The sequence below is a fragment of the Chiroxiphia lanceolata genome, chromosome Z, assembly GCF_009829145.1.
Source record: "Chiroxiphia lanceolata isolate bChiLan1 chromosome Z, bChiLan1.pri, whole genome shotgun sequence".
Taxonomy (NCBI): Eukaryota; Metazoa; Chordata; class Aves; order Passeriformes; family Pipridae; genus Chiroxiphia; species Chiroxiphia lanceolata.
The window spans coordinates 9,866,460-9,887,763 of NC_045671.1; the positions used below are offsets into that span (position 1 = coordinate 9,866,460).

General features: G+C 43.4%; 2 protein-coding genes across 2 annotated transcripts in view; both read right to left on the minus strand.

The window, feature by feature from the left end:
- Positions 1–888: 888 nt before the first annotated feature.
- MRPL17 (mitochondrial ribosomal protein L17) lies at positions 889–1,859 on the minus strand. Its single transcript, XM_032675639.1, has 3 exons — positions 1,642–1,859; positions 1,473–1,541; positions 889–1,376 (listed from the first exon to the last, which is right to left on the minus strand). The coding sequence occupies exons 1-3, from the start codon at positions 1,813–1,815 to the stop codon at positions 1,113–1,115; spliced, it is 507 nt and encodes a 168-aa protein (XP_032531530.1). The 5' UTR covers positions 1,816–1,859; the 3' UTR covers positions 889–1,112.
- Positions 1,860–3,670: 1,811 nt separating this feature from the next.
- The window catches only part of CCBE1 (collagen and calcium binding EGF domains 1), a 97,345-nt gene continuing 79,711 nt past the window's right edge, over positions 3,671–21,304 (minus strand). The window contains exons 6-11 of the mRNA XM_032676314.1: positions 16,991–17,097; positions 12,014–12,134; positions 9,936–10,075; positions 9,808–9,843; positions 9,203–9,238; positions 3,671–7,667 (exon numbers count right to left, since the gene is read on the minus strand). Coding sequence (XP_032532205.1) covers positions 7,434–7,667; positions 9,203–9,238; positions 9,808–9,843; positions 9,936–10,075; positions 12,014–12,134; positions 16,991–17,097 — 674 coding nt within the window. The 3' untranslated portion in view covers positions 3,671–7,433. The remainder of the gene's footprint in view (positions 7,668–9,202; positions 9,239–9,807; positions 9,844–9,935; positions 10,076–12,013; positions 12,135–16,990; positions 17,098–21,304) is intronic.

Here is a 21,304-nt window from a genome sequence, read left to right on the forward strand (position 1 = left end):
AGGAATGCAACAGGGTTTTGGAAGCCACACCAGTTCCATCATGTTTTACCAAGAAAGGTCATAGCAGGTATCCCTGAGGTCCCTTCCAACCTGGTGTTCTATTCTGTGATACCATGTTTTGGTTGGTTTAGGTGGGGTTTTTTTTCACTGCGAAGGTACAGCTAGGACTTTCAAGTACTAGCTGTGCTTGAAATCAAAGACAAAGCTAACAACTAAAGATTCTTAAATAACTCTGAAAAAGTTCTGCCGTTCTCCCTTTTTGTTCTAATTAGGTAACATAGAGACTTCCTGTAATCCTGCACCTGAAGCTGGGACGTCTACCAAGCTCTTCCTAGAGATGGCAACAACTCCTACTTGTGCTGCCACCTTATTATAAGACAAGTTCCTTTGATACTGTCTCTATATAGGACTTATCTCAGTGTTACCACCCTATTTGTATTCAGCACTTTTTGAAACAGCAAAAGTATCTCATTTTTCACTGAACTTCCTACCCTGAAATGCTGCACACTGCCTTCCAGGAAACAATGTAGCTCTGTCACAGCAATGCTGCCCCAGAGCGCAGCTGTGTGACCAGAACCTGTAACACAGCCAGGTTTTGCTGGAGTGTTACTAATGCTCATGCACAAGAATTAAGCTGTGCCAGGGGAGGTTTAGGTCAGACATTAGGAAGAACTTCTTCACAGAAAGGGCGATTAGACACCGGAATGGGCTGCCCAGGGAGGTGGTGAGGTCACTGTCCCTGGAGGTGTTTAAGGAAAGACTGTACATGGCACTCATTGCCATGGTCTAGGTGGAATGGTGGTATTCAGTCACAGGTTGGACTCAACGATCTCAGAGGTCTTTTCCAACCTAACTGTTTCTGTAAACATAATTCAAACAGAAGCAAACTGAACTTTCTGAACAAAGTTTATTTACACAGAGAACATCAACCACCAGGGCTCCTAGCTTGATTTCCTCCTCTTGCCGAGTCTCTATTCAAACCACGGGAAGAAGCAAGTAAACTGTGCGCGCCTCCCATGGCAACCTCAGGTTAGCGACCAACCTCCATCCCTCCCGACGCACACCTTCCATTCCCGTGCTCCAGGACAGCCCCTCGGGGCACGGGGGGACCCCTAGACAGGGGTGCCCGGCGGGGCCGCCGCCCTGTGCAGGTCCTCCCGGTAGCCCTTGAGCAGCTGGTTGAGCAGCGTCTTCTCGGAGTCGCGGCGCGGGCGGACGAGCGGCGGCAGCGGGTTCCCCTTCAGCTCGATCACCGCCATCTTCGCGCGGTCCAGCGCGTCCCGGTTGGGGATGTGCAGCATGCGCGTGTAGCTCCCGGGGTGCGGCTGGAACCGCGGCGCCAGCACCTTGAACAGCTTGTGGATGAGGTCCTTCTCCTGCGGGGCGGCACGCTCAGCTCCGGCACCGCGGCGGGATGAACAGGAGGGATCCGGGGCTGGGAATGCGGGGGTGGAGGGGGGGGTGGTACTCACCGTCAGCCAGAAGTTCGCCATGCGCATGGCGCGCTCGTCCGTGTCCCCCCGCTTGGCGTAGTCGATGAGCTGCGGGGAGGAAGGAGGCGGCGGGTCAGGGCCCCTCAGCCGCCCGCCCGCCACCCCCGCGCTAAACCCCGGCCCGGCCCGGCCCGGCCCCGCCGCTCACCCGCTCGGCGTAGCCGCGCATCTCGTCGGCCCGCGCCCAGGGCGTCTCGATGCGCTCATGGCGCACCAGCGCCGTCACCAGGTTCCGCAGCAGGTCCAGGCGCCCCTTCGGGCCGAACCCGAGCCGCCGGTACACGCGGCCGTGCGAGATGGCGGCCGCCACCGACAGCCGCATCCCGCCGCCCTTCGCCGCCCGCCCTTCCCGGCCACCGCCGCCGCCTCCCGGCCTCCCGCGCGCCGCCCGGGCGCTGCCGGGAGATGTAGTCACAGGTGTAGCCTGAGTATCCCGGGCTGGGCCGGGTTGGGAGGAGCTGCCCTGGAGTCATCTGGTCCAAGCTCCCTGCTTCAAACATAGCACGGAGTTGCGTCCAGACGGTTCCTGAATATCTCCAGTAAGGGAAACTCCCCGACCTCTTTGGGAAATCTATTCCAGTGCTCGATCACCCACACTGTAGAGAAGTTCTCCCTCATTTTCGTTGAAACTTCCTGTGCATCTTGCCCCGTTGCTCGGTACCACCGAGCAGAGCCTGACTCTGTCCTCTTGACACCGTCCCTTTAGAGACACGTTGATTGATAAGGTCCCCTCTCAGTCGTCCCTTCCTCTGGCTGAAGACGCCCCGTTGCCTCAGCCTTTTAGTGTGAAGAGAGACGCTATAGTCCCTTACTCATCTTTGTACCCCTCAACTGGACCCGCTCTAAGACCTCCACATCTCTCTTGTCCTGAGGTGCCCGGAACACAGCGCTCCGGATATGTCCTCGGCAGTGCTGAGTAGAGGGGCAGGATCAGCTCCCGCTACCGCTGGCAGTGCTGTTCCTAACACAGTCCGGCCCGCAGCCGCGTACCGGGAGGTCTGACCGGGAGAGGGAAGCCGGGACAGACCCGGCAGAGAGAGGCGGAGGTGCTGCTGGCGCTAAAGGGCCGCACTGCCCCCGGATCCTGCTGCCAGTCCCGGCGGTCTTTTGCTACTTCTTTTAAAACTATCGGATGCAAGTTAATTAGCCACTCAGATTTTAAAATGTCTAGCTTGATTAAACTGCTGTGTGATTAAAATCAAAATTAAACTGCATCATCATGTCATGTGACTATACCATCTGGCTTTCCCCAGATGCAGACGCTAAATGACTCTGCTTTTCATGAATTCTTGTCAATTCTGTTCTGTTATCATCATCCAGTCATGGAAAAATAAAATTCCAAGTACAACTGGGAACTTCTTTGTCTACCTTTTCATTCTTAGATCTGCTAACCATAGATTTTTGTCTTTAATATTTTGCTTCCACTACCTACTTTGTAAAATCCAAGACAGTTGTTACTATGATTGTTCCAGCCTTTTTTTTTTTTCTTTCTTCTTATTTATGTTTCAGTATGATTTACAGATGCTTTTCGTTTTACTTTGCATTACCCAAGTCCTGGGTCCCAGCGGTGGAGCCGGATCCCACCAGGAATGACAACCAGCCCGGGGTACCAGCCCTGCTTCTGTCCCTGTGGCATCGGCAGGCAGGGTGGGCTCTGTGGGGAGGAAAGAATGCAGCCGGGCTCCCCACTGCTGCTCACTACAGCTGTGATGGGGCACAGCCCGCAGGATGCTCCTGGGGCTGCAGGGAGCAGCTGGGCCACGTGTGAGGGGCAAGCGAGGCCTGACAGAGCCTGTGTCTTATTCCCCTCCTTTCCACAGTGCTGGTGGCAGGATGCCAGAGAGCTTCAGACCCCCGTAGCACACGCCCAGGCTGTGCAGAAACTGTGAACGCTGACAGAGTGGGGTAAGGCTGCTGGATCCAGCCTCACACAGAGCGGGAGCCACCATCCGTACAGTGGAGCTGGTGTTGTGCTTTATTCCCACAAAGACTGAAACCCACACTAGTTTGCAAGAGCTGATCCCTCATAGTCAGAGGACTACGGCAGTATGTGTAGTTCAGTTCCAAGAAAAATGCCAGAAGGCAGCACAAGGAGGTTTCCCTCCATTTGTTTCTTCCAGCCAACATTACTGTATTTCAGAGAAAGTGATGTGTAACAAAAGCAGCTACCAACAGTGTAAGAAAAAATATCTTTGTTATTATGAATACATCATAAAATCACAGTCATCTTATACACATTTTAGTATTTCATATATAAATAAAGTGAACAGTATAGTTATTGGAATGTGTAATAGGAACAAACATATGGATTTTAATGCGAAATTAAGAGACTTGGACTCCACCCCCATCTTTTGTTGCTGCTCTGGGACTTGGCATATTAACTCTGAAACACTTCTAGGAAGAAGGCTATGTAAGCTGTGATGCCAATAATAACTCCAGGCATTACCCTAATTCCATTTACAATCAATTTTCCTCTTCTCTTCCTGATTTAGCATGACGATATAAAAATTCTTCCATGCCAGAATTACAGCTTTGTAAGGAAGACTAAACCTGTATGTACTTGGCACAGTGTTGAAAGAAAACATTTTTCAAGATTCATGATTTTGTTAATCCCATTAGCAATCAGAATTTTCCCACCACTACACACTCTTGCAAATGTTTCCATTAAATATATTTCTAATATTAATAAAATAACAAATTCTTTATTATCCTTCTGCTTATAACTTGATGTCTTAACATCAAAATAATATTTCTTTCTAATAAAATTATACATAATATTTATATGAAACAAAGTTGTCATGTGCATGAGCCTAGTAATGAGACTAGATATGAGTGTAGAAGTTTCTACTTTCTTGTTTTGGATTCTTGGGAAAGTTTGTTATTTTTGGAGCCACAGAGTAATAAATAATTTGAAAGGTAATGACTTCTCTGGCTACCCCATAATGAAACTAAAGTTTGAAATGATTCCTCTGTGCTGGTATTATAAAACATTGGGTGTGCTGAAGAAAATGACATTTTTCTGAGTGTCTTTATGTGTTTATCCAGAAATCTTAATGAAATGTTGATGATAAAATGTGTTATGAAAGTTATCATACCATTAATCAGAAATGAGGAAGGTCATAGCTGGATGCAGACCGGAGGCTGACCCTTCCCTGCCAGCTGTGTTCAGAGGAGCTCTCTCTGCTCTAGGAATTCCTGTGTCATGTTGGCTGAACTTGTCTTTGCCATAGTGTCCCCCTTGTTGTTGGGACTAGAACAGCTTTGGGGCAGAAAGTCTGGACTGAGAAGGGTGAAAGACAAGGACAAGCCCAGGGAGCACTTTCTGTCACCTTTTTTCAATGAAGTAAACTCATCTGTTGGAAACCCAGCTCTAGGCTGTGGAAACCAATGATGCTGACTCCAGAAAGGGAAGACACTGAGGTTTCTATTCAGAAAGTCATGTAAACATGTGCTATATTTATAGTCATGAACCTCTAGAACAACTCTCTGTACTTATAGCAAAGCACATGTTTTATCTACTTTTCTGGTCGAGTCTCAGAATTTTCCTTCCCTGGATACTTATGCACAGCAGGGCAATTGTCACCTCTCCCTCAATTTGACTGTCAAATTGTGGGAACTTCTCGTTTGGTATGTTTCTATATTTGAAAAAGCAGAGCTTAGAACGAAAATAAGTGCCTTTTTTAGAACGCATCATCTTGTGGGCAGGGGGCAATAGAATCTAGCTGATACGTAGGAAGTGGCGCATCTAATGTAAGTTATGTAATTTTGTAAGTGATGGTCAAAAATCTTCAGCTACTAATTCTCTAGTGGGAACCAACCTGGCCCAGCAGGTGATGAAGTGTACTGGTAAACATATGCAAGAGTTACGCAATTTGAAAGATTTAAAAATACAACATTTGACACCGAACAAATTTGATTAAAATTGCATATTCATAAATGATGTAATTTTTACTTAGTTGCCTGCCATAAAAGCCTCATATGCTGTCTTTGAGGTTTCTTTCAGCCTGCTGCATATAAGAGCATCCCTCTTCTGGCAACAAGTTCCTTCCTCAAGTCTCCCTTAGGTTCACAAGCCTACTTGGATCTGCAGCTGCTGGCAGAGGTCCTCCCAGACTGAGGAGAAGCCCAAGAACCACAGGGTAAGACCACTGTCTTTTTTTTCAGCTGTCCCTGTGACTTAGACATTGCCTTGTAAATACTGATAAAGACATAAGGTGAAGAGGAATACAGAATACTCATGTTCTTAAAAGTTAATGCCCTTGCTTATGGCTTAGTGATAGTGAGAAGCTGGGAAACAGCTACAGGAATGAATACATCCTCTTAAGACGACACACAACAGACATGAAAGGTCTAGAGAGCCAACTGTTTACACCACATGACCTGTACTGGTGGTGTCAGGATTACACCAACTATCTTTTGGCCTAGAAAATATGGAAGGGAATCCAAACCTTTATGTGTTATCTGAAAAGGCCCTGCTTATATTTTTATCTGTATTTATTCTATTAGAACATGCAAGCCCTGAAAAATACGGCAAAATAACAAGATTTGCTTTGAATTTGTAACATGGACACCACTGAGCACTAGACATACTGTAGAAGTAGCAGCTACACAGATACAACATTGAAATTTTGTGCTTAATATACTCCTTTATATTCCAATCACGGCAAAGTCCTCAGGAGCTGTGGAAATCCAAAAGAAATGGTAACATACATCACCCATGAGGTATGGTCTAACTTGTGCATCCAATCTTCCAGTGTAAATAAAGGGCACTCCCTTTTATCCCCATTCACAAATACAGGATCCCATGTGCAGTACCTCACTTAGCCATCCTCGTACCTGTTGAAATGTTTTGTCATGTGCACTCCTGCACCTACTCATACTCCTCCATACACCCAGCCAAGTACACTGCCACTCTGTGTTCCAGTTCGGTGAAAGCCATTTAGGTTGATCTCATGCAGCAGAGGAACAAAACAGATGGAAGCTCTTTGCAAACACGAGGCCTCTCTCTGGTGTCGATTTCACTCAGACTTCAATTTCACCAAGGAAGACATGAACATGCAGGAGGTCAGAATCTGACTCTTTCTGCAAGGCTGGGATTGATTTTGTGCTTGCCAATAAGCCTGCCTGATTCACTTATGATTGGTTTTCCTGTTTTAAACATCCCCTTTATCTTGCTCATCTTTGTGCAGTGTATTCAACATGAACCTGTTGAGAAAGGTAACTGGCCTTCACACTGAGCAGTGGGACAATGGTAAAGAAAAAGTAGTGTTAGTTTAGGATGAACATCTTTTGACTGTCTTTGAATGATACTCTAGCAACACAAAGCCTAATAATTTCCAGATCAAGCAGTAGCACCCTTGTATCACTGCTTCACCATACTTTTTTTCCCTTTTTCTGCCACAATGGGGCATAGTAGAAGACAATATCTCACTTACAGTTGGCCTCTGCTGTGAAACAGGGATCCACTTCTCACACTGTCCTAAGCCTGGGGACAGTAGCTGGAAACTTGACTTCAGTGGTATAATATATTTGCATTTATAATGTAACTGTGGACCAAGGTTTTCATTATTGGCATAATTCAAGGATGATGTTCAGCTACCCCTCTGTCCCTGGCAAGATTTGGGTCATTTGGAAATAGAATGCAAAGTAGGCAGATGGAATGCTGTGGTCTGCATTATTAGCTAGAGCATGCCTTAGTCATATTATATACTGAGAAGGTTTTCTTGATAGTATAGGTACAATGCACAGTGCAGGCTTGATGGTATGGAATTACTGCAAGGAGGCTACCATGAACCAGGAAAGCTACAGTACAGGCAGCATGGTTCAGAAAAAGCAGAAAGAAAACTGGGAAATAATATATATATATTTTTTTTTTTACATTGTCAGTGCATCTTTTATATTGAAGAATTCTAAAGGGGCTTTATTTTTCAGTGGGCATAGCTAAGGATGGTCTGCCTTCTGTATCCTGGAGTTTCTGGGTGCTGCCCGTGGTTTGTAGTCTTCTCCAGATCCAAAATCTACTGTATCATGATAGTTTGTAAATTCCTGAGGTAATGGAAATTCCTCTGTTGATGAGTGAGTCCTGTGTCCAAACACTCTCTCTTGCAGCTCAGCGATGTCATTTCTGATGTCTGCCATCATCAGCAAAAGGAAATCAAATGAACCTGGTGGGCCCTGCAGTCACAATGCATGGTCATTAATAACAAACCACCTTGCTCTTACAGTTTTCAAACTGCTTGATAGAATTACCCTTGTAGGGGTAGTTCAGTAAAATACTGCATAGTATCAATTGCCAAAAGTTAGTGGTCTGCTTTTTAACCAACTTGCTCAGGAAACAGTTTTCAAAAGAATCAAATTTTTTTTCAGACAGAGCCTACATTTAGAAGATACTCAGCCCTTTTGTCACTTAACAATTCCTTTGCTGCATCTATTTCCTAAGAGTAGCCTAACACCTCATGGGAATAGAGGACATAAATCTTGCTTCCCCGTCTTGTTTCCTATTAAACTGACAGAAATTATATTCTTAGAATGACTAAACAACTCATTTTTTAAAGACTTCTGTTCTTTGGAAAGTATCTTTTCAGTATGATAATCTCACTGCTGTCCATCACTTACTAAATATATTGATAATTACAATGCAGAGAGTATCTAATTTTAGCTGACTTCACACATTAAACTAAACTGTTTAATACTGAGGATACATTGATGGACACACTCTTAAAAATCCACTCCACCTATGAGAAAATAGCACAAGAAGTTAATTCATAGAATTGTAGAACAACCGTCTAGTTCCAACCTCCCTGCCATGGGCAGGGACCAGGTTGCTCAAAGGCCCATCCCACCCGGCTTTGAACACTTCCAGGGATGAGGCATTCACAGATTCTCTGGGCAACCTGTGCCAGTGCCTCACCACCTCACAGTAAAGAATTCCTTCCCAATATCCAATCTAAACCTACTCTCTTTCATTTTGAAGCCGTTCCCCCTTGTCCTGTCACTACAGGCTCTTGTAAGAAGTCCCTCTCTATTTTTCTTGTAGGCCCCTTCAGGTACTGGAAGGCTGCAATTGGGTCAGCCTGAAGCCTTATTTTTTCCAGGCTGAAAAATCCCAATTCTCTCAGCCTTTTCTCATAGCAGAGGTGCTCCATCCCTCTAATCAACTGGGTGGCCTCCTCTGGACTCACTGCAACAGGTCGATGTCTTTCCTGTGCTGGGGACCCCAGAGGTTTTTAAACAATTTCACCTGAAAACTTGTAAATACTGAAAACTTGTAAATCACCTGAGATTGTAAATACTCATCCTTCTTCTGATGACTGACTCAAAGCCCATAGCTTCCCAAACCCCAGAGAGATGAGGGGCAGGATTTTAAAAGGTTCCAGGGATCAAACTCCAAATAGGAGCTGAGGTTGAATTTGTGCTAACTAGCACTCTGCATGGGATCTCATGCCTTCTGAGGATGTTCCAGCACTGTTGTAGAGCAGAGGGATATCTACTGCCTCCAGTCTCATATCCAGAAAGGAAAGAGGTGTGCAGGCAAAAAAGACCTGGATGAAAACAGGTAATTACTTTGTTTCCAATAAAATTTTCTGTGTATGTAAAGTACCTTTGCTCTTGACACAGGAGGGGTTTTTTTTAAAAAAACTTTTGGCTGATCTGTTATTAAGAGTCAGCATCACTCTGTTGTGTAAATTCCTCCTGTGAGAAATACTTACAGGTATCCCCTTCGGTCCTGGTGCACCTCGCTCCCCCTGTAATCAATACCACCATGGTTAGTTTGCTGTGACTAAAGAAAACAAAAAAACCCCCACTGTTTGCCTCTGCAGTCTCCCTTATTTACTGTCCCCAGGTCAGGAACCATCAGCTGATGCTTGTTTGGAAAAAGTAAAGAAAGTGAAGGAGGAAAGAAAGGAAATTGCCACTGATTTTAGAGGGAGCAGAGTGGGGCACTTCTGATGTTTGTCCTGCACAGTAACAAGCAAAGCGGTGAACAGGAGAAATTCACAGAAGAATTATCTAATGAAAAGGGCTAAATCATTGATATTTCTTCAGGGAAAAGCCTAAAGATCTACAGGGAAAGGAAAGAAGGCTGCTTGACAGCCTGGAAGGAGTATTTGCAAGACTTTAGCAAAGCCAAACACAAAATAGCAGATGGATGACATGAAGGGGTGGGACAACAGGACATTTTTATCTTAGCAAAGGAAATGAGATGGTGAAAGGGTTTGTCTACAAGTGTGCAGAGAGACAAGCCTTCACTCTAGCAAGCCTTCACTTCACATGCACATATGTCCATCTTACAGAAATTAGTACTGTTCCTCACCTTGCTACCATCTCTCCCTGGGGCTCCAGGTGGGCCCTGCAAGAGAAAAGAAAGTGTTCACAAGGACATGAGAAGTTGTGGAGCTAAGGCCAATTGTGCAGGGCATGACAGGAGATGAGAATACTGACCACGGGGCCCCGTCTGCCCTGCTTAATATGTGATATGTCTGGAGATGGGCCCATAGGTCCCATGGATCCACGAGGGCCTGGCTGTCCAGGAGGTCCAGGTAGCCCAGGAACTCCTTGGCTCCCTTTCGGTCCTGGAGCCCCTGTAATCAACAGAAAAGGTTATCTGTCAGGGAAAGCCTTCAGGACACTTCATCAGTGCAAACAGTGAGGAATGATCATTTTCTGAATGACCCAATTGATTGGTTACCTTAACACATCCAAATCCATAACAATACAACAAACACATCTGCATATGCACATCAGCAGCCCTCTGAGACAATATTCTTTGTCACAGTAGCTACAAGAGATGATCAATTAAACAATTCAATATTGTATATACAAAGAATCCAAGTCTGCCACTGCCAGATGGTTAGGGACACAGACTGGGAACTAAAAGAAAAGCAAAAATGCCTCATTTTGACACAAAGAAGAACAAGTCACATTTGAGGAATATCTGATAAAAAGAAAGCCTCAGAAAACTCATGGGAATTCTGTGTTGATGGTATCTACATGACTGGCACAAGCAAGCCCTTTCCAGTGGTGGGCTGCACCTCTCTTTTGCCCAGTACAGTAGCCAAAGTGTTAGGGGCAAAAAGGGCTCTGTTCTTCCATTTTGCTTTATATCCTTTTCAGTTTCCGCTGGTTCAGCAGAGCATGTTAGTTTTTAGGAAGCACACAGGCAACAAATGTATGTTTAGCTCAAGAGAAATTCTATGAAATGAAAGCCAGAAAATCAGACACCCGAAACAACCTTTGCACAAAATAGAGACCATTGAAGTGTCACTAGCTGAAATGCTTTTTGATTAGAGGGAAAAGCACTTTTCTGAGGACACATGAAAGACATAGAAGGTGAAAGACAGAGAGTAAAGAGGGTTCAGCGGGACAGAATATATACAGCTAGGATTTTCAGAAGGAGACAACCCAAGTTCGGAGATGACTCTCTGGGATTCCCCCTGTCTGAGCAGCAGAGGGGGTGATTTTAGGGGGAGCAGAGTTCTACAGTACCTCGGACAGCTCATTCATGGGAAAAACTGGTGGGTGGAAAACCTTGGAGAGTCAGGCCTGTCTTGGGGGGATTGCAAGGCAATTGTACCCTTCAGAATCTGATGCAAAACCTCTAACCACACTGTCGTTGTATTTACGATATATTGAAAACTGAAGGTACTCATCCTCCAAGAAAATGAGATAAAGGCTCAAAAACCAAAGTGAGACTGCAAAAGGGAGTATAAACACAGGGAAGGAAGGAATGAAGGGAGGGGACAGCTTAATAGGGAGTAAAATCCTTGTAAGGAATATTTGCTAGTTCTCTGTAAGAATCTTTCTGAAATCCACCACAATGCTAAAATTCCTTGTATTTATTGCTAACCCAAAATTAGATTTCCAAAATTTTTAGTACTGTTGGCTGTCAGTTGCAAGATGTCTGGCTTAAGTTAGAGCTTTAGGACCCCTCTATTTTTCACATTGTTTCAATCTATACCTTAGCAAAGAAGGTGTGAGTAGAGTTATACTTTTCTTTTCAGATTCCTTTGAATCTGAACACAACATAAAACCAAATCCTTGCAAAACCAGATGAGGAAAAATGAAACAGTTGGCACAACCCCCCACAAACTGAAAGCATATTTTCTGCTCTACTATTGACAGTGAGCTAAAGCAATTGATATTCCTGAAATAATAGAGAATGTTTTAAGACAGGGTTAAAATACAGGAAATGACAACTGAAGCAGGTGAGATATCCCACTGAGAGGGAGAAATTTAACACATATGGGACAAACACAGCTTGCTCACCAAGAAACACATGGAGACACAGTGGATGATGTTAGACAGTTGGCAGAGGCTGATCATAACAACCAGAAAGTTTTTTTTTTTCAAATTTAGCACAAATGCAAATATAATAGCATCAATCAAAATGCGAAAACGCAAATTATAATAGTATCAATCAAAATGTGAAACACATAAAATCCTATCACACTGAAAGACTGAAGCTTATTATTTTTATTCTTAGTAGTATTGAACACTTCTACCCCTCATCTGTATCTTACCTGGAGGGCCTTGTTGGCCAGGCTGGCCGGGGGGGCCAGGAATATATGCATTAGACGCAAGCACTTTTTCACCAGTGATTTGCTTGCTAAGATCAGCAGCATTATTTGGTAGCAAAGCAACCTGGCAAAACCAAAAATCACTGTAAGACCGTCATTGTTCAGCTGAATAAATTCCATTCTTAGTTAAGCTTTCACAAGAAAAAACAGTCCATTTAAATATTTCAGGAAAATATAAAGGGTTTAATCATATCTTTCATTGAAATCATTAGGAAAGAAAAAGTTACTTTGTGAGTCTGTTCGCTTTTCAAGTCACTGTGGAAACACTGAAAGCCAATCCAATGGAGAACAGGAGAAATTCAGGAGAGATACAGCAACAAATTCCGAAGCACCTAAGTCTCAAAACTACTTGGATCTTCTCAGGAAGCCTGCTTTTCCTTATTTGAAGTTTCCTCTATTCATTTACTCTTCCTTTCTCAGGGCAACATTTGCTCAGATATTTAAGTTCTCAATTGCAGCACAAGCCGCTGACTTTCCATTGGTTTCAATGAGAACCCCAAATCTTTAGTGGATCCGGCCCTGTAACCATACTAGTTAACCCAACAGATGTCTGGATCTTCTCTGGATAGAGACGCAAGATAAAGTAAGTGAGAATGTAAGAAGAATTGCACATTATATTTTGAAGTGTCATTATCCATTACATGTTTAATTATCCATGAAACATTAATCTGTCCAGATTGAACATATTTAATAATTAAACATATTTAGAAAAATACACAAATGTTTAGTCTCTCCAGAGGCAGCTGAAGGGAAATGACAAGCCAGGAGGCTGGTCTGCAGAGAGGAAAGAAGTTTATTAGTGGTGAGCAGCTGCATGTAGAGTTGGGGATTGTGCTCTGCCAAATGGAACTGAAGAGCTATTTCAGCCACACCAGAACAGACCTATCTCTGGGTGAGCTTTTTTCCTTGAAGGAATTTGGCTCACTCGACAATTTGATGCTGAATTCTGCAATATTTGCCTGGGAGAGCTGCACTAAATAAAATACATGATGACTCCTGCTGTCTGACATTGCTTTTCATCAGCTATTTGGAATTCCCTGAACTGTGTTGTTCTCAAGACTCCTACTGGTTTCTGTAATTATTTGATATACATTCTCCTGTCATTACTGCAAACCTAATGTTTGTAATGCACAAGAAAAAAAACCAGTGCTATGCACTTTCAGTGCCTACTATAACTGGGCAAATTTCCTTTGGCAAACAAATTATTACTTACAGAATGCAACTTAAGAGCAGCTAGTGCTGCTTGCAGTTTGGGGTTGGAGGTACAGAACAGTTCTGAAGGAAAAAACTCAGGGAAAAAAAAGGACCTAGAAATCCTGATGATTCTGGTGGCATTTCTGAAACACCAGTTTGATCATTGAGGCTGGAATTCAAAATGCAATGACAGAAATATTAAGATTTATTAGCCATTTGTTACTTAGGTTTTGGAAAGCACTGCAGTTCCAAAGACATGTTGACTGCACTATAGGTAAATTAAGCGTCATTATATAAGTCCTACAGGAATTGGGTAGATTCACTCCGCTCCCACAGAAATCAGTGGCTATACGAGGTCAACACTTCCCACAGCGTGTTCCTTAAATGCTCACTCGCATGAATCTGCTCACACAGAAAATGGGGATCCAGCACACCTACGGCTCTGGGGTGAGCTATCATCTTTGGTTTTCCAGAGAAACACCTCTGCTTTGTTTACCAGTGACCCTGCAGCTTTCTCAGCCAACACCCCAGACCTTGCAGTACAGACCAAAGTGAGGGGCTACTGAAGATGAAGGGCTACTCCATGGCTCACAGCGTCCTACACCTGGGACTGAAAAGGAAAGTGCAGTAGTTGGGGGCTGACAGAGCCACACTGCCCAGGGACCAGCATGGGAAGCTCCAGTGTCTGGCTCTGGTCAGCAAAGTTTCGTGTACCAGAGGCATGTTCACTCCGTCAGAGAAGGTTCCTGGCTGGATACAAATGGAAGGGTTGCAAGGACCATCATGCTGCAAAACTTTTGCTATGTGACACGAATCAACCAAGGGTTCTGCAGTGCCAGTGCTGTCATGCCAAAACTGAGATGCAAAGATAAATCCTGTGACCACCTGAGAACATTATATTTTTCAGGTAGTTTTTGTGAGAATATTTTCAGTAAGTGTTTCTCCTTAGGGGTGGCCGCTGTTGGGTGACGGATTAATTGAAGTCCTCTTTTGGGCTTGTGCATATATTTCTCAACAGATCTCATTCTGGGGATCTGTCCCAGCTGATGAATAGATGTCACTTAGTACACAGACTCTGCCGTGAATACTCTCCACGTTATATCGCAAATAGGCAAGCTGGAGTAAAAAGGTGCATGTAGTGGTGAAGACTCATCAAGAAGAGGATTTGGACGTGTATTTTTTTCTGTTGCTTAAATATTGACTTCTTCCTGCCAGCAAGGCTGTTGTAACAACTGAGTATGTAAAAAAACAATCACATAGCTGCTGTGAAAGCATCTACACATGCTTCCCCACTGAGTCAGCTGGACTTGAGGCATAGACTAGGAGTGCCAAAATACCCAGGCTCTGGTCTAGCTCACTACTCTTTGATATCTTCTGGACAGAAAATGGTTGTTAAATGCACCGGAGCCAAACTATGTGTTTTTGATGTTGACTCACATCCTCTTAGGGATTGGCTATACTCACTAGCCTAATTTGTTTCACCTTTTAACTGAACCAGAATCCTGGTCCAGGATGACCTTGGCTTTCTCCATCAACAGCTCCAAATCTGAATGGACCTTGGAAAATATTTTTTTTGTTCCATGTGCATGCAAATATTAGTGAAGGTAAATTTCAAAGAAGGATTGTTCTAGAAACAAAACTCCCATATGCTGTGTTGCATGCTGCATCTGGAGTTTTGGGTAGTTTCTAGGGAATCTGTGGTTTAGACAAATTTTGACAGTGCTTTTCAGGAGTGATGTGGAACATGGCTTTCTAATTAAGATGTGTTTAAACACATCTGTGCAATAGAATCTAGCTTACTTGATTTTTAAAAAAATTCTTGGCAGTCTGTCAGCGTGTCAGATATCTTTCCCCCAGTTTTTCAGCTTTTCACTCTTCTTCCTTCCATCAGGGTCTGGGATCAATGTAGGATATCCCACAGACCTCTAGCATATCGGGACAGAGCATCACACAGGCTTTTCTGCTAACCACAATTTTGAATAAAGTTCATAAAATCTGAAAGCCTTAACCACAAGACTGAAGACTCATTCCATACACTGTCTCCCTGGCAGACAGAAATGAATTTTTCTACACAAAACAGAACAGCTTCAACCACAGATATTGAGAGACATCCTCTCCAGAAGAACTTGACCATGCGGAGCAGTGGGTGAAACACAAGAGTTGATGTCTCCCTGGGTAGAGAATTAGTAGTGGGCCAGATCTCCTCTCAGCATGGACAAAAGCTCTCCTCTCTGTGCAGTAAAATTGCTGAGGGTATCAGGGACCTTCTCTTCCAGCTCTATCTGTATGTGGCACAACCCAGTGGGCTCCCTCTGAGGGTGCCAAACAGGTCAAGTCTCAGTAGGAAGATACTGGGGGAAAAATTAAGCTATGTACTGTGACAGGACAGCTATGAAGTAAGAGTGAGCTGCTTAGTTTGACCACAACTACTGTACAGGTGCCCATAGTGACAGGTATGGATGGCCTGAACACAGGCATCTAACATTTTGAACTCAGGCACCTAAGGGTGGAAGTTAGACAAAGAAAACTTTCCATTGAGTCCATCAGTCAATTCTTGCAGCAAACAACATGACCAACAGTGTGACTCCAGATCCCTCCCTGGAGGTCAGTGAGAGTCTGTTCAGCATCACAGAGAGTGGCTGGAGAAACAGCCATGCAAAAGCATAGATCCTTTTTTAACTTGTGTGCTACCATTTGTTTGAAAAACAGAATTTCTATCACACATGGAATTCTGTCACTTCCACATTTGTCTTCATGCTGATCTGGAAGGAAAACATGACATTTTGAGATTTTTGAGATAAAGAGTGTCTCTAACCTCAGTGAATTTCATTTTTAGTGAAGCAGATTTCTTTCTTGCTGTAACTGGAGGAATAACATTAAATGCAACAAGCGAATACATCAAACTGTGCTTTGACACAGTGAAATTAAATTAGTACCCTGGGTGAAATAATTACAGCCTGTCAGCATGAATTGCTGAGAATATTCCTGCAGAACATTTCAGTTTGAAAGAACATGAATGTTCAAAGGAGATGTCACCAGAAAAGGCATTACACGTGCATCCCTGCACTAGGCTCTCCAGATCTGAGGCTGGGTCCTTGGGTTATTTCAATCCTAACTCAAATGCAAAAGGAGGCTACATAGAAGAGCAATTAAAGGCCAGGGGAAGTTTCTAAATGCATTGTTCTCTACTTGTAAGAAGACAAGCGAAAGCAAAAAAGGTTTGGGACTGAGGGTTTTTCTTTTTTAAAAGAAGAGTGATGTTTCAAGCTAGTGACGTTCCAGTTTAGCCCCACACCTAAGAAAGCAAGAATCCTGTTATCAGCACCCCATTAATGCAAAATCATGTTCCTACATCTACGGAATGTCTTGCACTTGCTGACTCTGAAGGTGGATCAAGTCCAAAATCCCGTGCATCCAGAGTGAATGAAAAGCTTAGGCCAGCACAGATTGCCAAGAAAGCTGGGCTCAGCCCGGGATGGGTGTTTGCCAGAGTCTATTACCACCAGCTTGGTAACAGACGTACATGAACTTGGGTTGCAATCTGCTTAGAATCCATACAGAATTGTAAGGAAGAGATGCTATTCTTACATGATTTTGAAATATATTGCCATCCTCTTTATGGGTACAAGAACGACATGTCAGTGACAGCTCCAAATACTTAAATTTAATCTCAGTTGTTGTAAAACATGCAGATCTGGTAAAGACATGGCTGATCAGTGTTCATACCTTTTGCTTTAGCTGTAAAACCGTCTGCTTTATTTGATGAAATTCCTTACAAGAGGCACAGCATGTCCCCGGTTTCGCCACATTTTCAGATTTCTCTGGAAGCACAGCTGAAAGAAAGCAGCTTCCAATATAAATATAAAGATCCAAAGGAAAGAAGTTCATAAAGTGACTGCAAAAGAAACTTGAAGGCTGTTACATTTCCCCAGACTGTAAAAAGAGAAGAGAATCTTACCATTATTAAATCTTTGACTGTGAATTCCTATGAAAGGCTGAGAAACTTCGCAGGGACAGCTCTAAGCTCATTTTTAAAGCAGCTGTTTTCAGTTAACAGTCCCCAAAGAATTCATTTTTTTAATACCTGGAAAAGTTTACACCCCTTCTTTTATCTTTGTGTTTAGGGTAGACTAACCCCATAGATCTGAACCAATTTACAGTCCCCTGAAGGGCAAATTTTCATATGCTATAAATTACAGTAAAATCCCTCACAATATGGTAATTTTGTTCACTTTTCACAAACTGCTCTTTATCACTGTGGGTTATTCTCCATGCATGGAATCAGCCTGAGCAGAGACGAGGATTGAGATTAATGACAGGGATTTAAATCCACACAAGAGAAGAGGTCACATCTGTTGATACTATGCACGAATGGGATCTTTTCAGGAATCCATTAAATGATTCAAACTGTAAGAGATATTGCAAATGTTATTTTTATCCTTTTCCCAGTCCCATACACAGTCGAGCACTTCTGCATCGCAAACAAACAAGCATTGTTGTAACAGATGTCTGCTTAAAAAGAAATCTGGTTTCCAAACCACAGGGTGATACATACTGGCAAACTCCAGGTGAACTTTTTCCCTTCCATATACAGTTGCTGAGAAGCATCAAGTGGCTCTGCATAAAATGTGTGGCCCTGTATGATGTTACCTGGGCAGGTTATCAGGCATGTTTGAAGTCTGATCTTTCAGGGCACGTCCGGCAATGGAACGACTCTGCAGGTGCTCCTAGTTAAAGCCAGGAAATCTTCCAAATCTTCCAAAAGGATCAACTGCAATGTGCTTAGCTATTGTGTTGTACTTCCCACTTGGGCACACACTTATACAGCCTTCATCTTTTCAGAAATGTGCATTGATTCTGAAAACATCTGCATCATTTTAAATACACCCAGAAGTTTCTAATACTAAAGATATTATGTAGTACTTGACTTAAAGTGTTTGCAGGGTCCAATAAGAAAGAATCTGATGGTTATCTATGGACCACCTACACACAATTCTAAGGAATGTTCTTCAGTATGTTTTGTCCATTGGGTGTAATGACACATCAGGTAAGCTTGCTTTTAGAAGAGAAAGATTTGTTTCATCTCGTAATCAGGTAGAAGAGAGCTGTAAGGGCAAGATGCTGGAACAAACAGAAGCCTTAAGACTGATATGAGTACTGAACTCATCAGAAGATTGGGAGGCAAAGGCTTGAAGGTTTTCCCCACTCATCAACTACCTGTTCCCACTGCTGCACTCTGACAGCACTACAATATTACATATATTATTTACCATATTTATGGCAGCAAGCACACCCTGCTGTTTGAGATTCACAGCCCTTTCTGATAACACAGGCTTGGTACCTGAACAGCTTTCTGTACAGTGTTCAGGTGGCTCAAAGATTTAAGGCCAGAAGGTACTACTTGGTGTTTTCCAGTGAAGTCTACATAGCAGAGAATAGAATTTCATCAAATCAAGCTACACTGAATCCAAGGCTATTTGGCAAAAAGACCTCTCAGAAGAAATCCATCATTTGTATGAAGATACCCAAATACACAATATTTGCTGCTTTCCTTCCTCTCCGCTGTATTCATAATGCTAATCATTTTGCCTTTAACTTCCTCCAAAGCCTCTTTGCCCATGGACCTTTTTCTGGTAGATTAAATAATCTGCACTGTGCAGGGCTTTTTTTCCTTAACAAGGAATTGATGTGCTTTAATCCAGACGCCTATTGACATTTCTATAAAATAAATTTTCTCTTGATCACAAGGCAGTTTTGTGCGGTTCTTTCTCCCTCTCCAATTTTTCATCTTCCCTTAAAAAAACCCTGTGTCTTGACATGTCCATTTTTGGACCTGTGTAGGATTTATAAATATACATAAATAGAACTGTTAGGAAAAAAAGCTTTTTTTTTTTTCTTTTCAAACGCCAATAAAGTCTGTGTTTGGTACTAGTCTCAACCAAAATTTCTTTTAATAGCTGTCTCACCAAATGAGTTCTGTCATATTCTGTTAAGAAATGTTGCTGAAAGCAACATAGAGTCATAGGGAGAAACTGCCAGAGTCTCTGCTATTTGAAACCTAATGTAATCCCCCTAGAACCAGTGGAATTATGAGCAGATTAGGAAGCAGTGAATTTGGCCTTGTGTTTCATTATGAAAGCCAGTTTATCTTCCAGAAGGATGCAGCACACGGGGCTGACAAGTTCAGATAAAAGAGGGCTGTAACAATCCATGGAGATGAATGCTGGGGGGATCAGCAAATGTTTGGGAAATATCATACCAGTGAGATTTCTGCAAATCCGGTTGTATTGACTTGTCGGAGGAAGAAGTCCAACATCCTCATATAAGCAAGCGTGAGCTGCATCCCAGGAGAGAGGTGGAATCCCCCTAACTCATACCAGACAGAGGTGATGATTTGCCCAGGGAAGGAGTCATCCATCAGACATTCACTCTACCCGCATCCAATCCTGTATCAGGACCAGACTACGAGTAAAGCCAGAAGAAAGTATGGATAAAGCCAGAAGCCACCCAGGACAGGCCAGAGGGGGCAGGAAGCCATTAGATGGAGACACCCACGCATGGTACAGAAACAGAGATCACCTGCCATGGCCAGTTTGACCAACACTGAGCAAGGCACTTACAGAGCCTGTTTCCACTGCACAGACCTATGCTAGGAAACTAAAGTTATTTTGGAGGAGTCTTAAACCCTCCCCATTTTTATGAAGGCTTTCCAAAGCATGAAGTCTAGTTCACACATGATGTTGCTGTCCTGACGGGGATCCTTTAATCTTGGCGAGATGCTGGTGAGGCCAGTGGCACCTATAGTTAAGAGATCCGCTCAGGGAAGTTGTGTGTTTTCTTTCCATGTGCTTGGAGGCTCTGCCTTGCTGATGCTGGAAGAGAAGGAGACGCTGGCAGGGGAGAGCTCTGCGGGAGCTCTGCTGCAGGCGGTCTGTGCATGGAGGCTGTGGATTTGATCATCTGTGTTGTATTATCTGGGCTCAGCCTGCTGAGATGGTTTAATTTGCCTGCTTCTGCACGGGCAGCTGTATTGTCTCCGTCAAATGCAACATGACTGCAGATGCAGGAAAAATGGTCCCTATTCTTCTGTCCCCGAACCAACACCAAACTCTCAGTCAAGCCACTTACAGAGCCAAGAAAGTGTCCAAATTGCAGCCTTCAGGCGAGGAACAATGACAACATGAGTATGATCTCTCTGGAAACATGCAACATTGTTAGAGATGGAGAGGAGTACGTGTGTTTTTGTCTCCCACAATATTAAATATTAAAATAAAATCGTAGTGTTCCGACTACTACGAAAAGCAAATCATCTGTTCATTTGGAAGTCGCTCAAGCCCAGATGCAGTGCAGGGCTGGGATTTACCACGGGGTGGTGCATCGCTACAGCTGGTTCCTCATGAAACCTTTTCCTTTGGAATGAGTTATGGACGCAAGTCCTGTGAAATAGCGATAGCCAGCTCCTCCCTAATTTTCACCAGAGGTCTGACAATTAGTGACATTAACGTTGAGTACTGCAGGGTAACTGAGCAGAAAGCATCCTTCTCTGCTTCACACAGATGATTTGGGAACTGTCTCAAGAGTTGGTGGGTGTTCCATTCCAGACTAACTACCGGAACTGACATTTTTATGTGCCATGTGTGTTCAGTGTAAAATCAGTGTTTTTCAAATATTAGAATTATTTCCACAGCCTTGTATATTTGAATGGTTGGTTATCCTGAATGCTTTGGACATTACCCTATCAGGAAATTTGAACTACCCAGAGGAAAAATTAAGTAAAAAAAATATTTGTAAGGAGATTATAGAAGTTATATCTCTTTGCTTTATGACCCATGCACACACACTTATGAGGAAAAAAAGAAACATTTGAAAATTACCAGGAACAATTACATTTACTGGAGTGGCTCCAGTTACACATTTTCAGAGGAAAATCAAAATTATAAATTGCTCTGGCCATCCAGTGGGATTTGGAGCACTCTATGATACCGTGTTCAGGCATTAACTGGTGAACCTATCATAAGTCACCATTCATCAAAAGATGTT